This window comes from Ascaphus truei, chromosome 7 (assembly GCF_040206685.1).
Source record: "Ascaphus truei isolate aAscTru1 chromosome 7, aAscTru1.hap1, whole genome shotgun sequence".
In the NCBI taxonomy this organism is placed as follows: Eukaryota; Metazoa; Chordata; class Amphibia; order Anura; family Ascaphidae; genus Ascaphus; species Ascaphus truei.
The window spans coordinates 75787057-75808453 of record NC_134489.1 but is presented as its reverse complement, the minus strand read 5'-3'; the positions used below and the strand labels follow the sequence as shown (position 1 = coordinate 75808453).

Below are 21397 nucleotides of genomic sequence, written 5' to 3'. Positions count from 1 at the left end.
CAACGATCTATAGATAAAAATAAAATATTATTTTCTTCTAATTATTTTCAGACCCCTTCTAATTTTCTGCATCACTAGAACTTTCTTGTCTTTCCCCTCTATACAACAACACACTTTCATCAGCCCCAGACAAGGCAGCTCGTGCCACCACATGCTACTCACGACTATTTAATTTCCAACAACCTTGGCACACTAATTTAACTTGCTACCTCCAAAAGTGCTCCCACGCTGCAGAATGTCACACGCTAATGCATATATTGTCTGTTACAAATAAATACTGTACTCCAACAACACTGCCCTTTCTTCTAATAATATATTCCCCTCATATAACACTGACTGTGTACACAGCGCTGTACATAAAGTTTTGCAGGTACAACTACTCCCTTCCCCGTAGATCTTATCTCCTTTTGATACCTGAGGCAAAGGGAGATAAAGGTTGTACAAGTCAATTTGTGATTTCGGGCTGAAGTTGCGTGACGTGAGCGTCACGTGAGCTTTTCCAGCCAATGAGGGCGAACCAGCTTTGTGACGTGTCCGTGATGCGTTCACCACGCTCCCGCCATGTCCCCGATCGCCTCCCCAATCTCCTGCAGTCAAGTGCACATAACGCTAGGGTTGCAGGAGTGCGCACGGGGCACACACGGTAGCGTGCGCCCGCGCGCCACCATGAGTGTGGCCTTATATCTCAGCCCTTGTCTCTTAATCCTCCCTGCTCTGTAGAGCCTATCTACTTTTGGTACCTGAGGCACAGGGAGATAAAGGTTGCAGGGTGCTGTCATCAGGATTGAACCAAGTTCCCCTGCTTGGTCGATGCTTGGTTCCCCTGCTTTAGCCAAGCAAACCTACTTCTCTACACTTTGTCCCCTAACCTTCAACTTCCACTTACCCCTTTTAACTTACTTATCTGCCTAACCACTCCAGAACTCCCTCTGCCTTCACGGCCCAAGACCTCGCCACCTATTTCAAAGATAAAATCAACACTATCAGACATGACATCTCATCAAATCAGGCTCCACATGCACCACTTATATGTCACATTTGCATCCTCCTTTATACACAAACTCATCACACCTATTCTAAAAACACCTTCTCTTGACCCAGTCTCTCTCTAACTACCACCCTCTATCTGTTTTCTCCCGTTTGCCTGAAAGCTTCTCACGCGGCTTGTATATAACCACATAACTCACACTCCCTCCTCCAACTCCCAGCTCAACTCTGCAATTTGCCTTCAGCCTCAAGTCAACTCCCCTGAGACAGCACTAACAAAAGTCAATGACTTACTGACAGCAAAGTCTAAGGGTCAGGCCTCCTTAATTATTTCCCTGGTTGTTTTTGCTTTCTCCTGCATACTGTACACTCGATTGACTATCAAAGCCCACTCCTGGTTCATGTCATATTTATCTAACTGCACCTTCAGTGTTTTCTTCTCTGGTGTCTCCTCCTCTCCACTCTCACTTACTGATGAGGTCCCACAAGGCTCTGTCCTAGAGCTGAGGCTTTTCTCCTTCTATACCTCTTCTCTTGCTGAACTAGTACTCTCATTTGGCTTTCGGTATCATCTATCCAGTCTTGTGTCACCAAGCGTCTCGCAGCTATCTCTATTTACATTTCAGCTCTCACCAATGCTGCCCCCCTTAGGCCGCGCTCATTGTGGGGGCGTTGCAGTGTGCGCGCGCACTTTTGGAACTCTTACCTGATTTCCTATTGTAGTTCCTCAAGTGCCTGCTGCCCCTAGCGGTGCTGTAGCGTGTCGACGCTGCTACATTTTGGCCAGACAAGTCAATTTGTGATTTCGGGCTGCAGTTGCGTGATGTGAGCGTTACGTGAGCTGGTCCAGCCAATGAGGGCAAACCAGCTTTGTGACGCGTCCGTGATGTGTCCGCCACGCCCCCGCCATGTCCCCGATCGCCTCCCCAATCTCCTTCAGCCAAGTGCACATATCGCTGGGGCTGCAGGAGTGCGTGCGGGGGCACACACAGTAGCGTGCGCCCGTGCCGCCACCATGAGTGCGGCCTTACATCTCAGCCCTGTCTCCTAATCCTCCTTAAATGCACCCTCCCTTCTTCTCATGGCTTTTATCTGTCCTCCTCTCTTAAAACCTCTTCTCACTCCCGCCTACAATACTTTCCCATCCTGCACTCTATCTCTGGCATTCCCAACCACGCACCATCAGAATCTCCCCCAGCTTTTAGACGTTTATAAGCTCCCTGTAAACTTACATCTTTAGGGAAGCCAAACTGGAACTCCCCTGACATCCACACACCCCTACACTAGACCTACAACTGCAGAAATAGGAGAGAGAAGTGACCTTAGTCCTATTCGGTCAGCTAATTGTCTTACCTCCAACTCGGCGTCCCTATTACCCTATGGCGATGCACTGTCACGGAGAGGCCAGAAATCAATGTTTTGTCTCATCGATTTACTTCATTTGTCTAAGATTTGGTGAATGGTGTTGAACCTTTAATGCTCATGAGCTAATAAATGCAATTCTTTCTGACTAACTCATGGGTGGGCAACTCCAGTCCTCAACGGCCACCAACAGACTAGGTATTGGGCATATTCCTGTTTTTATATGGTCAATGATGGAGGGCATGGGCATTGGCAGCAGCAGCATGGGCATTGGCAGCAGCAGCATGGGCATTGGCAACAGCGGCATGGGCAGCAGCATGGACAGCAGCAGCATGAGCATGGGCAGCAGCATGGGTAGCATGGGCAGCAGCATGGGCAGCAGCATGGGCAGCAGCAGCATGAGAATGGGTAGCAGCATGGGCAGCATGGGCAGCAGCATGGGCAGCATGGGCATGGGCAGCAGCATGGGCAGCAGCAGCATGAGAATGGGTAGCAGCATGGGCAGCAGCATGGGCAGCATGGGCATGGGCAGCAGCATGGGCATGGGCAGCAGCAGATTGGTGAATTAGGGAACCACACACACTTCTCTCCAGCACTCTAGTCTAGAGGTTAATACTCCCACATGGACAGAGGAACTAAAGTATAATGTACCTGTTTTTATGTGTTCAACGATGGAGGGCATGGGCAGCAGCATGGGCAGCATGGGCATAGGCATGGGCAGCGGCAGCATGGGCAGCAACATGGGCATGGGCAGCATGGGCAGCGGCAGCATGGGCAGCAACATGGGCATGGGCAGCATGGGCATGGGCAGCATAGGCATGGGCAGCATTTGGGCATGGACATGGGCAGCGGCAGCAGCATGGGCATGGGCATGGGAAGCAGCATCATGGGCATGGGCATGGGAAGCAGCAGCATGGGCATGGGCATGGGAAGCAGCAGCATGGGCATGGGAAGCAGCAGCATGGGCATGGGCATGGGAAGCAGCAGCATGGGCATGGGAAGCAGCAGCATGGGCATGGGCATGGGAAGCAGCAGCATGGGCATGGGCATGGGAAGCAGCAGCATGGGCATGGGAAGCAGCAGCATGGGCATGGGCATGGGAAGCAGCAGCCCAGCAGCAGCAGATTGGTGAATTCGGGAACCACACACAGTTCTCTCCAGCGCTCTAGAGGTTAATATTCAGCATGCTCAGGGAGCGTTTCCCACGGCGCCCGCCAGGTGTCGCTGCAGCAGAATATCCCAAGAGCTCTCCCAGGAACCCCCGCGCCCACGTTACCAGTGCCACGTAACAAGCGGCCGGTGGCGGCTTTTGTGCGCTGACAGAGAAGAGCGTCAGGTCCTATCCGCCGCCGGAGAAGCCGCGGATACCGCCTGGGGGAGGGCGACATGGGGGGTTCGCAGAGCGTGGAGATCCCGGGAGGAGGGACAGAGGGCTATCATGTTCTGAGGGTATGTGCGGATGACACGTCTCTGGGGGGGACAGGACCGGGATTAGGGGCCTGACGGGGGATATAACATGAAGGGCAGTGTCCGGGAGCCTGCTGGGCTATGCTGGGATGACGGGGCAGTGTCCTGGAGGCTGTTGGGATGTGGCATGAAGGGGCAGTGTCCTGGAGGCTGCTAGGCCTGTCTCTGCAGGGATGAAGGGGCAGTGTCCTGGAAGGTTCTAGGCCTCTGCTGGGATGTGACGTGAAGGGGCAGTGAATTGGAAGGTGCTATGACTCTGCTGGGGTGAAGGGGCAGTGTCCTGGAGGCTGCTAGGCCTATGCTGGGATGTGGGATGAAGGGGCAGTGTAGTGGAGGCTGCTAGACCTATGTTGGGATGTGGCATGAAGGGGCAGTGTCCTGGAGGGTGCTAGACCTATGCTGGGGTGAAGGGGCAGTGTACTGGAGGCTGCTAGGCCTATGCTAGGATGTGGGATGAAGGGGTCGTGTACTGGCAGGCCTCCAGGCTGTTAGGTGTCTGCTTGGATGTGGCAGTGTGTCCTGGTGGCTGCTAGGCCTATGCTTGGGGCATCTTCTAATGGTGGTGTCCCCCTTAACCCATACACTGGGTCTGTGGAGTTTGCATTGCGATGGTACCTTACTGTCTATATATCCAGAATGTATGGGTTATTAATCATTTTGAATTTCTACATAGAAAAGAGAAAGTAATAGGCAAGACATGACAAAATTATGATCTTGTCGTATATAGGAGTAAATATTGGGAAGGATAAACTCCTTGCCCGAAGAGCTTGCAATCTAAAAGTGATGTTTTGACATTTTTACCTCTTCAATTCCCGAGGGCTCTGTCAACAAATTGCACGGTGGTGTTAATAAGGCAGTAGCAATATAACACACACCTATTGCAAAGTGAAAGCATCCTCCTATAGTAGATACAAATAAAACACATTTATTGGTCAAAAAAATGTATTAAAGGTGCTCCTGCCACCGAAGGGGATAGCCTGACTGATTTGAAAGGTTGTTGCTGTGAATATGTTACACTGCCTTATAGCGAGCGAGACTCGCTACAGGTGAGTGACACTTGGCTGATCTTAAAGTGCCAGAGAGTTTGTAGATTATGAATTTATGAAAGTAAATTGTACTATTAAGACTACAACATTATCTTAGGGATAGTTCTTACTGTTTCAGTTCCAAAACATACGGTTTTATTTCTGAGGCCTTTATGGATAAAGTCTTGGGAAGCACATTTCTGGTTCTCAGGTTATAATGGCTGCCTGCAAAGTGGAGCAATTGTATTATAATTAAGGGGGGTCGGCCCACAATTACACAGACTAATTTTGAAGTTCCTTAAGGTGAATTCAGTCACATGCTACTTTTCCTCAGGGCTTTCACCATAACCCAATCCATGTCAGTCTTTAAAGAATTTCCGCATCGTATGTTTGGACTTGTGTGTGGTCCTGATGGGTTGTCCATAGCCCTGTGTCTTGCTTTATTGTAGAGGACTGGAGTTCAGTGCTGCCATATCAGCGGTTGCATGTCCCCTGTATTTCTACAGTGCAGGTTAAAGCAGTGATCCCCTTTGCCCAACCCTCTGACTGAACAGATGACCGTAACACATTCATGTGACTTGCTACCATCTTCTACAAGAAAGGCTTGCTTTGTGCAGTAGTTTAGAGCTTAGTGAAGGGACTGAACATAATCATCCTACCTAAAGTTTAAGTATTTTAATCCATCCTTACAGCAACATTAACACTTCCTCTGCCTGAGGGATCTGCAATCTACATGTTTAACTAGATAAAACTACATAGAGCTTTGCAATGGCTGACATTCCATCAGTGTTTCATTCTCCATTGCAAAATAAATGGGCATAGGCTGCACTCAATGTTTATAAAAAGATAGAACAATCTTCAAAGGGTGCTGGAACATACAGGGCAGTCCTGTTCACACTACCCATAGGTATATGTAGGCAAAAAAGAATGTATTCAGTGCACTGAAAGAATTAAGCACAATTTATGCTACAAAATGCATTTGCTTAGAGCAGGGGGAAAACAACCAACTGCTAATGTTTCAGGGCAGCAGCCCTTTTGTCAGATCACTCCCTGTAAATGTATTTTGTAGTATAAATTGTGCTTGATTCTTTCAGTGTGCTACATGCATTCTTCCTTTCACACAATTAACAAAATGTAATTAAAAGGGACTGAAATTGACAATAAGAGAGGAACGGTTGGTTCAGTTTGATGCAAAGAGAGAAAAGCAGGAGGCTGATCTGTAGGTGGAGTAGTAAGTCACCTTTTAATACAATGGGTTGCTGACTTGTAGTGTTAACAGATCAATCCTTATACCACTCCCAAGATGCAGTGACAACAATGTGACTGCATTGCCAGCGTGTCCACTTCCAGGCTGGTGTAGGGGTGGCCTGCAGGGCTAAAGCCCCTTTCCTGTAATCGCATCTTTATTTAAAATGGTTGCACATTATGAATTGTTGTTAAAGGTGTGTATGAACATGATTGCATTTTATGTGCTTCTATTTTTATTTTGTTTTTTTGTAATTGTCTTAAAGTAATAGGAGAAATGTATCTTGGTGTCTCGCTTGTCTATAAATATTTCAATACAAAATGTATTCAAACCATTAACACTGATAGGCAGAGTATATACACTTCCATTACCAAGACATATTCTGCCCAGCGCCTTTGTATGGATAGAGTTTAAAATGTAATGGAAGATGCATGTTTTTGTTTAGGGAAACTGTATCTTTTTGAGTAAGGGACTGTTCTTCTGGTCTCTCTGAGACGGGGACTTATTATGCTTTAATAATTCTACCACATGCAACAAATACACTAACATTGACATAGAAAGGGGCTTAATGCCCTGGTTATTTCTCCATCATATCCTACTTTTCCATTACACGTTGATTGTATATAGCGTCTGACATTGATTACACTGAAAGGCAGCAGCCACAGTGATTTAATTTAATAGATTTAAGTTAAAAAAACAAACAAAAAAAACCCCAGGAAAATCAAGCACTAGAAATTATGTTTTGTCTAAACCAATGTTTGAAAATGTATGGCACTGTAAAACAAAAATATCTAAATTCAATGATGAGGATGAGCAGGAACGTCTGGGAAGATGATCGGCGCAAGTGGATTATAAACTGTCGTGGTTTTTTTTTTTTTTTTTTAAATAGAAAGTTCAAGTTTATTAAGAAATTATGTCAGCGATACAGAACTGAGAGGCCCGGCATGGTTATGTAAAGACTTTTTTTTAAAGGCAATTTTTTTCCTGATGTTTTGATGTTTAAGCTCTGAAAGATGACTTATTGTGACTTGCTGAACAGAGGATTTATTAGTTGCTGGCAAATGACCGCTTGCGATATTGAAGCATTTTATTACCATTTACAGGGGCTTAGAATATTCCCCTGGAAGGCTTGACCATGAAAGTTTTGCTCAGCATTTTCCTTGCTGAAGTAATCTAAGCAATATTCACTTTGAGCAAATGGCATGACGGAAGCTTTTAGGGATTTACAGTAAAAGAAGCAGCATTAACAATTTGTTATTTAAGTCAGTGTTATAAGAATCTAATGAAGAAAAAGAATCAGGCACACGGACTTAATCATGAATGAAAAAAGGTTTAATGTGCCAAGGAATCCAACGTTTCGACAGTAAAAGTAAAACGGCCGAAACGTTGGATTCCTTGGCACATTAAACCTTTTTTCATTCATGATTAAGACCGTGTGCCTGATTCTTTTTCTTCACTGGATCACTTTGGGACGTCAGGAGCTCCCCAGAACCAGCGCACTGGCAGTTAAGTACCCCACCATCACCTATATGTTTGAGTGTGTGCACTACCTCCTTTCCTTATAAGAATCTAAAACATACGTGTAAGGCTGCGCTTATAGCGACGGCGATGCGACATCGCATCAAAACAAATGCATTGAATCTGTAGCATACACTTATAGTGGGCGCGATGGCGACGGAGCGACCTTAATCTCTGTAGTGAGTAGAATTTGATTTTTACAGCGACGGTCTCACCATGTGACAGGTTAGAAGCCAATCAGATAGCTTCTGATGCATGGAGAGGGGGGATGTGTATCTGTCTATGTATTGTATTGTATGTCTTTATTTATATTGCGCCATTAATGTACATAGCGCTTCACAGTAGTAATACACATGGTAATCATATAAATAACAAATAATATAAAAGGTCATGGGAAGAAGTGCTTCAGACATAGAAGTAACATTAAGGAAGAGGAGTCCATGCTCCGTGGAGCTTACAAGCTAATTGGTAGGTAGGGAGAACGTACAGAGACAGGAGGAGGGAATTCTGGTAAGTGCGTCTGCGGGGGGCCAAGCTTTATGTATCGTGTCCAGTATTATCCACAGTGGTATTCATATGCCTCTTTAAGCAAGTGTCTTAAGGTGGGTCTTAAAGGTGGATAGAGAGGGTGCTAGTCGGGTACTGAGGGAAAGGGCATCCCAGAGGTGCGGGGCAGTCAGTGAGAGGTTTAAGGCAGGAGAGGGCTTTAGATACAAAGGGGGTAGAAAGAAGACATCCTTGAGAAGAACGCAATAGTCGGGATGGTGCATAGTGAGAAATTAGGGCTGAGATGTAAGGAGGGGCAGAAGAGTGTAAAGCTTTAAAAATGAGGAGAAGAATTGAGTGTGAGATGCGGGATTTGATCGGAATCCAGGAGAGGGATTTCAGGAGCGGAGACAGATTTTGGAAAGAGTAGAGTGATTCTGGCAGAAACGTTTAGGGTAGATTGTAGGGGAGACGGGTGAGAGGCAGGAAGGCTGGACAGCAGGAGGTTACAGTAATCAAGACTGGAGAGAATGAGGGCCTGAGTCAGAGTTTTAGCAGTCGAGCAACAGAGGAACGGGCGTATCTTAGTGATATTGCGTGTGTCTCTAGGAGTGTGTGTGATATTGTGTGTAGCGCTACCAACAGGGGAGGGCTGTCGGTGTTGGCGTCCTGGGCCCCGTGGGTCAGGGGGCCAGGCCGGGTGCAGGTATTTTTTTAAATTTTTTTAAATGAACTGACCCACGGGGCCCATAACATCCGGCCGGCCAGTTCATTTAAAAAAAAAAAAAACCCTGGTGCCGGGTCTCTCTGACGGCAGCACCGGAAGTCAGCTGAGCTAAGCTTCCGGTGTGAGAGGGAGGCCCGGCATGTGTGTGAGCAGCCAGCATGGGACAGACGGGTGCCTGCAGAGGGGCAGGGCCGGCGGCAACTGCTGTGACCTGTCGCCGGGCCCCCTGCAGTCCCGCCAGCCGCCGGGCCACCTGCAGTCACCGGCTGGGCAATTCTAAAGTTTTTTTTGTTTTTTTATTCCAAAAAGATGGAATGCAATAATAAAACACTTTTTTTTTTTTTGATGTTTTTACCTTCCAGAAATCCTATACTCGTTTCAATGGTGTAAAACTTATATCCTTTTCATGAAGAATACAGATATGATTCCACACGATAAGTGTTTAATGAAGCTCAATGCCAAACTGAACATCATCTGGGCAAAATGACTATCAAAAGGCAGCTGTCTGTATATTAAAATCACTAGCGAGGGCACATCCTAATTCATGATGATAATGCCAAATCATCTGTAGGTAGAATTTGTGATTAATATAGTAGCCATCACATTGTGTAAATCTTCTGATGTGCAAAGCAGAAACCACAGAAATCCAGTATAAATCACTTTTTTGTGCACAGCTAGCATTTTTTTTTGTGTGTAGTGTGTGAATATACACAGGAGTTGTATGGAAGTATATATGTGATGGATGAGTCATGTTCAAACAGCCACATTATTAGTTTATGCAACAAATCCAGTGTCTTTGTTAGATTGTTTTTAGTCGAACACTATAGAAGCCTTGTTGTAATGTCAGTGTTGCGCTGATTTTCCTTGGAAAAATGCCCCACTGCAGGTGTATCCCTAATTAATTTCTGTTATTAATTTCGTCTGATGATTCATTGTTGTTCTTAATTTGTTTCTCTACTGCACTAATTTAACTCTCTTCAACTGTCTTGAACTGTTATGTAAATCATTTTGGTCGCAAAACAAGATTCTGATCCCTGAATGGTTGTTTTCTTTCAATTGTGAGTTAGTTGTAGATTTAAAACTGTGTTTTTATTCAATAAAACATTTAGGGTAAAGATGCCTTTTTAAATGGCTAAGGGACGTTATGAAAATTGCAGGCTTTCAGAGCAATTAAGTCCCTCCTTCGAGTCTGTTTTAGATGTTTGGTACATAATTGAGAAAGCTGTGGCTTTGCAAAATAAACATTGATTCTAACTACAGTATTTAGTGGAAATGTGTATATCAAAGCAAAAATGCTCATGAACAAATTCCTTGCTTTTTTTTAAATGTAACTACTTGTTGTATCCTTAATAGCTGATAATGTAATGGAGATAAATCCAGAGTGCGCTCCCAATATCGGAATCCTCTGTTTGCTTTGTTGGGTATAATGGAGGGATATGTGTATCTTTTCATAATTTACCATGCTGGTCTCTTCGTATGAGCTTGCATTATGCAAATAGGTGAAAATTCCAGAGCCGTTTTATTTCATCCTCCCCTGAAGCACCACTATTGCTACCATGCCCTCTTAGGCTGCGTCCAAAGAAGGACAAGCAGCACTGAGGCGTGCGGACGCTCCGCGCTGAGCCCCTGCATCCTCAATGAGGATGCCTTGAGAGGGGGCTCACGCGTGCGTGCGGAGGCTTTGGAGTTTTCAGCCGAGCGCCAAGCTGTTTTTCAGCGCGCTGTCGGCTGAAAACATCCAATCAGCCTTAAGCAGCGTCAACGTCACGGCGCCGTGACATTGACGTCAGTGCGTCGCGGGCGATTGGCCCAGCGATGTCACTGCCCCGCCTCCAACCACCTCCCCCCGGCTCCCTCCGCGCACACTGGCTCGCCTGCAAGTCCGTGGAATCGCGCTGACTTAAGCAGGCGAGCCTCAGCGTTAGCGCGCATCCGCTCTCCTCACCCCTCTATGGCCCGGGCCTTAGGCTGTGTCCCCGTTGGCGCTGAGCAGGCGGTGCTTGCGGCGGTTACTTACATATGTAGATATATGTAAGTCTCCGCTCACGCGGCACTCGTGCGCGGGCACACACGCTCACCCGCGCTCGGCGCTTAGGTAAACAAAAAAAACTATACCTGCGTGCTCAACTACCCTCAATTCCCCTCCCCCGTGCGTTCAAGCAGGACACCCGGCCCTAATGCTTGGAGCGCTCTCCAAGCATGAGCGCGCTCAGCGCCAGCGGGGACTCGGCCCTATTCTCGATCGTAACAGGGGACATTCGTTCAGATAGTTTGTGGTGGAATGAAGAGGCGACGAGAATTATGTTAGTGACAGGCGTAGTGAAACACAATTACCAAGGAATATAAAATGTCTAGTTCTTTAGGTGCTCACAGAAAGTATACCACAGTTATTCCAAAGTTTCAGGCAGGTGAGCTGCAATATAAAGCCGTTTTTAGAACATTCTCAATATTGGACAATTTTGAGAGGCTTATTTTTAAGTGGAGCTGCACTTTCAAGATGCAAAACTTGGCCCTTTGTTGTATTCTGCCCTAAGTAATATCCTAGAATTGAGTCTGTTCTAGTAGGAATTGTGGTATTATTATTTACAATGAAGTGTGGGAAAATGTTGCACACCAATAATCAAAAAAAAGTATAAGGCTACGCTTATAGTGCTGGCGACGTCGGGCTGCGGTCGCTGGAAAAAGCATATTGAGATGACTTCCAGCGATAGCGACCAAGCGATTGCTCCGTCACGTCGCGCTTACTATAAGCGCATGCGACAGCGGCAATGCATTTGTTTTGACGCGACGTTGCATCGCTGTCGCCGCTTAGATACTGATACCGGTGCTTTCTAACTCGAGGGAAAGCCCGCTGCAATCCAAGTACAGGAATGAGGAAGAGATATTAAGCGCAAATTAATATAATAGACATGAATGTGAAGATAATATAAACAAGTGTGAGGTAATGGTGCAGCACGCAAAATAGACACCATCCCGGTGTTTGAAGGTAAGATAAAAAGGAAATAAGGGCGCAAACAAAACCAACCAAGGGGAATATAGTGTTAAGGATAATGGCTTACACGATGGGTAAATGTCTGGATACTGGAATGGGACCACTACACAGTGGCTGAAAAAACTGGATACTGGATTGAAACCCAACATTAGTTGATTCAAGGCAGTATAAAGATTATGGATTTTCTGGCCCATAGAAACTCCTGGTCCCAGGTAGAGTCTCGAAATGTGTGCCGACAGGAGGGAGTTGTAGTCTGTTTAGTCCTTTCTCTGCCTCCACTGTGTTGCGTTCCTGCTTCCTTGTTCCTCCGCGGTGATGTCACCCGCGACGACGCTGTCAGAGCTGAATTGCAAGAACCCGGATGTACAGTCCAAGCAGCCTGAGCTGACAGGCAGTGAAGATCAGGAACCGTGCAGGCTCTAAAGGATAGGCAGACTCTCTAACTCCTGACACGCTCCAAATCCTACGCGTTTCGTTCTATGATAGAACTTCCTCGGGGATTCTATTTCCTTTTTAATCCAGGTACAGGATACACAAAAAGGAAGAGTAGAGGCTCCACAGATTTTATAAATGCTATACATGGTTACATAGTAGATGAGGTTGAAAAAAGACATGCGCCCATCAAGTTTAAGCCATGTTAAATTTATACGACATGTACTTTATCCTATATATGTACTTTATTACAATATATTGATCCAGAGGAAGGCAAACAAAAACCCCAGTGGCATATCATCCAATGATATCTCTTAAGGGGAAAATAAATTCCTTCCTGACTCCAAGAATTGGCAATTAAATTACTCCCTGGATCAACATCTTCCAATGTTTACTTATTTGGTATATCCCTGTATACCATTGCTTCCTAAAAAGATGTCCAACCTTTTTTTTTTTTAACAAATCTATTGTATCTGCCATCAGTCTCTATAGGTAATGAATTCCACATTTTAACTGCCCTTAGTGTAAAGAACCATTTCGTTTGCTGGTGAAATCTCCTTTTCCTCCAACCTTAAGGGATTACCCAGAGTCTTTTGTACTTCCCTTGGGATTAATAGTTTTTTTGAAAGCTCCCTGTACTGTCCCCGAATATATTTGTATATAGTTATCACATTCCCTCTTAGATGCCTCTTTTTTAATATAAATAATTCTAATTTAGCTAGCCTCATAAGTTAGATTGTCCATCCCCTTTATTAATTTGGTGGCTCTTCTCTGCGCACTCTCTAGTTCCATAATGTCTTTTCTAAGGAGTAGTACCCAAAATTGAATTCCATATTCTAGGTGTGGTCTTACTAATGCTTTATAAAGGGGCATAATTATGTTTACTTTCCTTCCATCCATTGCCTGTTTAATGCAAGATAAGATCTTGTTTGCCTTTGCAGCTACTGCATGACTTTGGGCACTATTGCTAAGCCTGCTGTCTACCAGCACTCCTAAACCCTTCTCCATCAAGGATTCCCCCAATTTATCCCCATTTAATTTGTAAACCACCGGTTTATTCTTGCTTTCCAAATGCATAACCGTTCATGTATCTGTATTAAACCTCATCTGCCATTTACCTGCCCAAGTTTCCAGTCTCTCCAAGTCCTTCTGGAGAGAAATTACATCCTGCTCTGTTTCTACTACCTTACACAATTTAGTGTCATCAGCAAAGATGTAGACTTGATAAACAAGTTAAAATGCAGGTGTCCCAGTACCGATCCCTGAGGTACTCCACTCACGACTTTAGACCAATCTGAAAAAGTTCCATTTATGACATCCCTCTGTTGTCTATCCTTCAACCAGTTTTCAACCCAGGTGCATATATTTTTAATGAGCCCAATTGGCTTTATTTTGTACAACAACCTCTTTTGTGGAACCATATCAAAAGCCTTTGCAAAATCTAAGTAGATCAACTGTATTACCCTGGTCGCAACTCTTACTTCCTCAAAGAAACAAATAAGGTTAGTTTGGCATGGTCTAGCCTTCATAAATCTATGCTGACTATTACTAATAATTTTCGTCTACATTAGGTATTCCTGAATATTATCCCGTATTAAACCTTCAAGTAGCTTCCCCAATATTGAAGTCAGGCTTACAGGTCTGTAATTCCCCGGTTGTGATCTAGCTCCCTTTTTATATATAGGCACCACATCTGCTTTACGCCAATCTTGTGGTACTGAGCCTGTGGAAATGGAGTCCTTGAATATTACATTTAATGGTTTGGCTATTACTGAACTTAACTCCTAGAGAACTCTTGAATGTATGCCATCAGGGCCAGGTGCCTTATTTACTTTCATTTTATCAAACCGCCTATAAACTTCTTTCTCAGTTAACCAATTGTTCGTTATTATAGAGGTTGTTGCTTCCACCTGCGGAACTACTATTGAAATTGCTTCTTCCCTGGTAAACAGAGAGGCAAATAATTTGTTTAATACCTCTGTTTTTTCCTTATCTCCAATAATCTGCCTGCCCATCTCACACTGAAAGGGTCCTATATTTTCTTTTCTGTTTTTTTTTTTTTTTTGTAATTTAGGTGCTTAAAGAACTTTTTAGGGTTGATCTTACTATCTATTGCAATCCTTCTTTTTTCATTATCCATTTTTGCTAATTTGATTGCCCTTTTGCAATTTTTGTTACATTCCTTATGATTCTGATATGATGCCTCTGTCCCTTCTGACTTCAAATATTTAAACGCCTGCCTCTTCTTTTCCATTTCCTTCCCTACCTGTTTATTTAGCCACATTGGTTTCGACTTTTCTTTTATACTTATTATCCAAGTGACTACACTGATAAATGTGCTTTTCTAACAATGTTTTAAAGACTGCCCATCTACATGTTTCCCTGCAAAAATATCATCCCAATGTATTCCTTGTTGATTAGTCCTCCAATTCATTCAAATCTGCATTTCTAAAATTTAAGGTCTTGTTTGAACCCAAGTAATCTGTTTTTTGATCATTTATTTCAAAAGTGACCATGTTATGATCAGTGTTACCCAAATGTTCCAGGACTTGAATATTTGTTATTGCTTCTACATTGTTTGATATTACCAAATCCAGTATTGCCCCTCCCCTGGTTGGTTCCTCAATAATTTGGGTCATGTAATTGTCTTTAAGCACCCCTAAAAACCTGTTTCCTTTTGTTGTAATGCTAATCTCATTGCCCCAGTCTGTCTGGATAATTAAAATCACCCATTATGCAAACACGAACAGGTAGGAAAATGGCAGTGCACTGCCAAAAAGACCATAAGGAGGCTCACGGTTGCAGCAGCAACCTTGTTCTTCAGATGCACTGGCGTTCTATACACTTCCATTATGCAAACATGACCCAGGTTTGATGCCTTCTCCATTTCCAAAAGTATTTTAGCTTCCTCAATCTCACAGATATTTGGTGGTTTATAACATATCCCTACAAACATTTTCTTTGTTTACCTCCACTGCAAATTTCTTTCCATAAGGTCTCTACACTTTCATCATTCCCTTCATAAACATCATCCCTTTATAATAGGGTTTAGATCCGGTTTAACATATAAACATAATCCACCTCCTCATCCATTTGCTCGATACTTCCAAAAAAGGGAATAACCCTCTAAATTAACTGCCCAGTCATGAGTTTCATCCCACCATGTTTCAGTAATGCCTACTTCATACTGCTCCCTTGCAACTATTAATTTAAGCTCCCCCATTTTTATCTGTCGGGCTTCTTGCATTAGCAAGCATGCATTTAAGTTTTTTTCCATTTTGTACTATTATCTTATCTGCCCCTTCCTTTCTGCGCCAATTAAGCTCCCCCATTTTTATCTGTCGGGCTTCTTGCATTAGCAAGCATGCATTTAAGTTTTTTTCCATTTTGTACTATTATCTTATCTGCCCCTTCCTTTCTGCGCCAATTGGGTTTAGTCTTTAGAAGGTTTCTAGTATTATTTATATTTACTATTGGTGTCTCGCTGCTTGCGAAACGCACACCTGCCCCCATTCTACCTCCAAAACTCTTTGCTATTTCCCCATTTTTCTATTTAGTTTATCTGTTTCATTCCCCTCCCCCCTCCATCCTAGTTTAAAATCTCCTCCAACCTTTTTAACATTCTCCCCCCTGGCACAGAAGATCCCTCTTCATTGAGGTGCAATCCGTCCCTAGCATAAAGGGAAAATACTCAGATATATTTTTTAACTAGCATGATTCCAGCTAATTGGTACTACTTAGGATTGCGGGTGATTAATGAAGGTACACGTCACACATTTGTTAATAAATAGAGGCAGGCTCACAGTACAAAGAAAGCTTTAAAGCTGCAGTTCAAGTTGCGTTTTTTTTGTTACATTACAAGTTGGTGTCTTATAAACGCCCCCTTTTTCAGTGTGAGAGAAATGCTTATGAATATTCATGAGAACTCCACTGACATGTGCTAGAGGGAGGGCAGGGCTCACAAAGGGGTGTGCCAGGGCTTGTGACAGGACATGAAGGGGCTGTGCCTTAGCAAATGGTTGCTATAGGAACAGCATGCTTGTTAAAATAGAATACAAGAAAATTGGTCTTTCCAAGTTGTTTTTTTTTTTTAAATAGAAAGTGATTTATTTAAAAAAAACACACATGCAGGATACTGCTTGAACTGCAGCTTTAATCTGCTTGAGTGACTTTGGTTTAAAGAAAAAAAAAAATTAACAATATTGTGTACACAAGCTATTTCAACATTTCTTTCCACTCGGGTAGCTACTTTTCCATTTGAAAGTGTCAGATGTGATCCATTAGTATCCCTTGTGCCATAGGAAACACGGAACCTACAACACTTGTCCTCGTCCTGCATTTTTGCCGAGGTCACAAAAGCAATGCCTATATATCTGTTGGAAGAAAAAGCATACCAAAAGTGTCAGCACTTGCCGGTGCCCGTGTGGTGTTTAAAACAAAATGTGGATACCAATATAATGTGTGCAAATGAATATAAATGTCCAAGAATATGTCTCTGGGTAAAAACAATGTCCTGCTGCCTAAAAATACATGGGTTCTCGCAAAACCCCAAAATGTCAATCCTTGGCGTTGGTTCTCTTGGGAACAGGGTGTTGATCCAGGGAATATGTGGAAATGGGAGGAAAAGATTAAGTACTGTAATATGTTCAAACATAAAACAGATCATGGTTAATCTTCTAAAGTTTGAACTCACAATATAACTCTTGAATTTTGTGCTTGTACTAGGGGAAATCTGTAGTTACTCAGCCAGGCATTGCACAGTCTCTGTCCAGTGTGGAAACAAAGTAAATATAGTTGGGTACTCGCATGTAGAGAGAGTGTCTTGTTATATTGCATGTATGGGACACTGGTAATACCTCCTGTTTGGAACTGCTTCCTGAATACTAGATCCTTGGGTGGAGTTTCCCCTACAAAGATAATCAGTGGGAGAAGGCAAAGTTGAACAAATAGGATACTTTAATAAAAGCAGGGCAAGAACAAACTAAAAACAGACTAGAATATCTCTGAGGGATAGAACTAGTCTGTCACACACAGACCTGGGGGGCGCGATATTTTTTTTTGGGGGGGGGTGTGCGCGCAGTGGTTAGATGGGCCCGCGCTCTTTCCCCAAAGCATTTAAATGCCAGGGAATCGCACAAGGCCTCTGTAACTCTTACCTTGACTCAGACGGCTGTGGTGACGCGGTGTCAAATGACGCAGCGGGAGTGACTGGATGCCACATGCCCCCGTGGTGTCATTTGACGCTCTAGAGCTGGTAAGGAGGCGTGCGAGCACTTGGGGAGAGCTGGCAGGGGGGCGCAGTGCAAAAAGTTTGTGCACCCCTGACTTAGATTACGTTTATTCTATGGGGAGGGCGATGGGATTCGGCTGGAGCACAGTTATCTTCCTCACACATCGTCTCTCTGCTATTTGTGAGACTGTCTCTCTCGTCGATCTGAAGTAAATATTCTTGATTTTGGACTGTCCATTGAAATCACTTCTGTAATGTTACTTTAATATGTATACTGCAGTTTTAGTCGTAACAATATTTGATTAAAATGATTGCACCATAGCTGCTAATCTGGTTTAGCATAGAATAAAGCCTATACAGGTAGTCCTCATTATCCAACGTTTCACTTTACAGCGAATGGCATATCCAACGCTTTACAATGCAACCCTACGGGCCGTTTTTCAACGCCTGAATGTGTTATCCAACGCTCGCCGCCACTGATTAACATGGGACTCACTTTACAACGGTTTCACTATCCAATGCTCCTTCCAGAACGGATTCCGTTGGATAACCGAGGACTGGCTGTACATTTAAACGATTCCAGCTGTCGTCTTAGCAGTGACAAATGTATATCACATTCAGGGATGTTTAGCATACAGTACATCTGACGGTTATTGCATATTACATGCATCTGAAGAAATGGTTACTTTCTGAAAAGCTTTTCCCTACCTTTCTGGAGGGGAAACCAGTTTGAGACCCTAGCTATTTTCTTCCAAAGTGGAAGGTAAAAAATATTTCTTTTAAATTGAACTTTTTAACGACATTAAATAATTTTGATGTATTTGAAAAGGAATAGAAAGGTAAAAAGGCCATAGCAATGCTTTGTAATTAAGGGTATTATTGCTTTGTACAGAATTGTGTAAAAATGTATCCACTAGTGCAGAGGGTTGGCCAACTCCGGTCCTCAAGGGTAACCAACAGGTCAGGTTTTCAGGATTTCCATGCTTCAGCACTAGCCACTGATTGAGCCACCTGTGCTGCAACAGGGATATCCTGAAACCCTGACCTGTTGGTGGCTCTTGAGGACTGGAATTGGCAGCCCCCGTGCACTCGTTCAATATAACTGTATACAAGAAATTCTATTTTTCTTTTAAGCAGGATGTATATACAGGAGTTTAAATGCTTTAAAATAAACTTTGACAAAGTTGTATGAGACATGTAAACTTAAACAAAAAATACAGTGCATTTCTCTAAATCCTATTTATTCAAATACAGTTTGTATGCTAAGAACAATTTTATTATTCCTATTAGGTGCAAGAAAATTCCCCTGGACACAGAGCTGGGCTGGAGCCGTTCTTTGATTTTATTGTTTCTATTAATGGCTTAAGACTGGTAAGTTGCTTTTACCGTTCAAATATAACCATATTATATTTTCCAGCTAATCTTGTATGCATTTATTCAGAGCAAAATTACGATCGCTCCGCTAATTTCCTGTACTAGCTACATTTTTAAAACTACCGTGAGTACTTAAAAGATTGCGTTAACCTCTTTATGCTGTGAATAGGACCTTGATTTAATAGTCACTTTGTGGTGTTTAACACACACTAAAAAAATGGTTGTAATTATTTCCTAGAATAAAGACAATGACACCCTTAAGGACCTTCTAAAAGCCAATGTTGAGAAGCCTGTTAAAATGGTGGCGTACAGCAGCAAGACACTGGAACTGAGGGAGACTTCTGTGACGCCAAGCAACATGTGGGGCGGTCAGGGCTTGCTGGGCGTCAGTATACGTTTCTGCAGCTTTGATGGAGCAAATGAGAATGTTTGGCATGTGTTGGTAAGTATTACATGGTGTTCTATAAAACCCCTTTCTGCTGAAGGTGCCTGCCATCAAATCAAGAATAATGTATTGCAGATCCCCTTTCAGCACTGGTTTATAGTTGATGATAATGATAATAATAATTATAATAATAATATTATATGACTTTCATCAAATTGTTGATTCACAATGTATTATGAACCAATTTGTTGATGATATGTTTCAACTGGGTGTCCATTAACTGCCTGCCCCAATTTGTCCATTTAAACACCACTTATGTTTTCTCAGTTTTTTCTAATCGCGTATCAACATTTTTGTCATCTGGATGGCATAGTTCTTCTAAATTTGCAAAATACATCGTGCGTGTGTGTGTGTGTGTTTCAAACGAAGTCGATGTACATTTTCTCATAATGGTTCTATAATAATATCTTAGCACCGTTAGTTCCTAACACCCTCGCTTCTGGATAAAGTAGAAGCGTGACTGGTTGCATCAAGTCCTAAATGTACGATATCATCCACAGTTGTGTAACAAATTATTGCAGAAGTTATTACTTGTTTTTACTTAAATATGTATATATGTATGTATGTATGTATCTATATATATATATATATATATATATATATATATACTGTATATATATATATATATATATATATATATATATATATATATACTGTATATATATATATATATATATATATATATATATATATATATATATATATATATATATATATATATATATAAAAATCTACTGTATATGTATACACAAAAAAATAACACTACAGTATGCTATAGACTGGTAAAGTCTTCCCTTTCCCTGAGGAAACTTCCTTCCAAGAATCAATACACACACACACACACACACACACACACACATCAAAGTTAATAAGAAAGGGAGGACACCCGTCTCAAACAAATACGTATTTGTATTTTACCGTTCATATAGAAATAAAATGACAATTGCAATTACATGAAATACTGAATACAATAATAGAAAAAACTTGCATAGCTGACACACTCGCCCAAAGAGACTCAATGTTTCAGACTCTTGACAAAGGGCCATCGCCCAAAACGTTGAGTCTCTATGGGCGAGTGGGTCAGCTATGTAAGTTTGTGTTTTTTTTTTTTTGTCTTCAGTATTTTCATGTAATTGTAATTTTCACTATTTGTACAGCAGGGCCCCGCTTCTCGGCGATCCGCCGATACGGCAGCACCGAGAAGGGGGCCGCAATCTTGGATCCTCAGTTGCGCATGCGCAGAATGGGCGGTTGCACCCGGCGCGCATGCGCAGACCGGCAATTAATGCCGATTTGCGCATGCAATCAACTGAAAATCGCCGGATCCGCTTTCCGGCAATTTTCACTATACGGCAGGCCCCTGGAACGGAACCCGCCGTATACCCGGGACCCTCCTGCATATGGATGTGTTTTTTACCCTGATTCTTTGTGCCCCACAGCCGCTTAACTTGGGTCGATGTCCCATGCATTATTCCCATCTAATATAGTGGGAGCTCAATCCCGCATTAAAGTCCATAGCAGTTAACGTTGGATTGTGTTGTGATGCCCCTTATCCAAGCTTACTGAAGCCCTGCCATTGTTTTGTTTAAGTGATGAATAGTTTAACTTTTCTTAATTAAATATGGAGGATGATTTACAATGATAAACAAAGAAAGTAATAATATTACTACTGTGTGGTTTTGTTTGCAATTTACGACTATCTTGTCAAATTACAATTATTGCAAAAAAACAGAATGAGTTCTTAAAATTGAATAGACATATGAACTAATCAGTGCTTTAATTTTCCATACTACTTTATTCCAGGAGGTGGAACCTAACTCCCCTGCAGCACTGGCAGGTCTAAGACCCCACAGTGACTACATTATTGGTGCAGACACTGTAATGAATGAGGTGATGTATTATTCCAGTAAATCTGTTTTCATGGCATCTTCCCATAGTTTCCAGCTGCAGGGAAATGCCACATGTCTTATTTTTAAGCCCTTTGTCACCTGAGTGTCTTCACTGTATTCTAGTTGGTGCTGCATTTCAAACCTCTGTTAGTGTGATGATGTTAAATTAATATTGTGGTACTCTATCGCCCTTTGTGCACGGGTAGATTGTAGCTGA

At 43.0% G+C, this 21397-nt stretch overlaps 1 protein-coding gene across 1 annotated transcript in view; it reads left to right on the top strand.

Moving 5' to 3' along the window:
• Nucleotides 1-3599: 3599 nt before the first annotated feature.
• GORASP2 (golgi reassembly stacking protein 2) overlaps nt 3600-21397 on the top strand; it is a 30045-nt gene continuing 12247 nt past the window's right edge. Inside the window, exons 1-4 of the mRNA XM_075609090.1 lie at nt 3600-3798; nt 18763-18843; nt 19085-19288; nt 21095-21181. Of these exons, the coding sequence (XP_075465205.1) occupies nt 3736-3798; nt 18763-18843; nt 19085-19288; nt 21095-21181 (435 nt within the window). The 5' untranslated portion in view covers nt 3600-3735. The remainder of the gene's footprint in view (nt 3799-18762; nt 18844-19084; nt 19289-21094; nt 21182-21397) is intronic.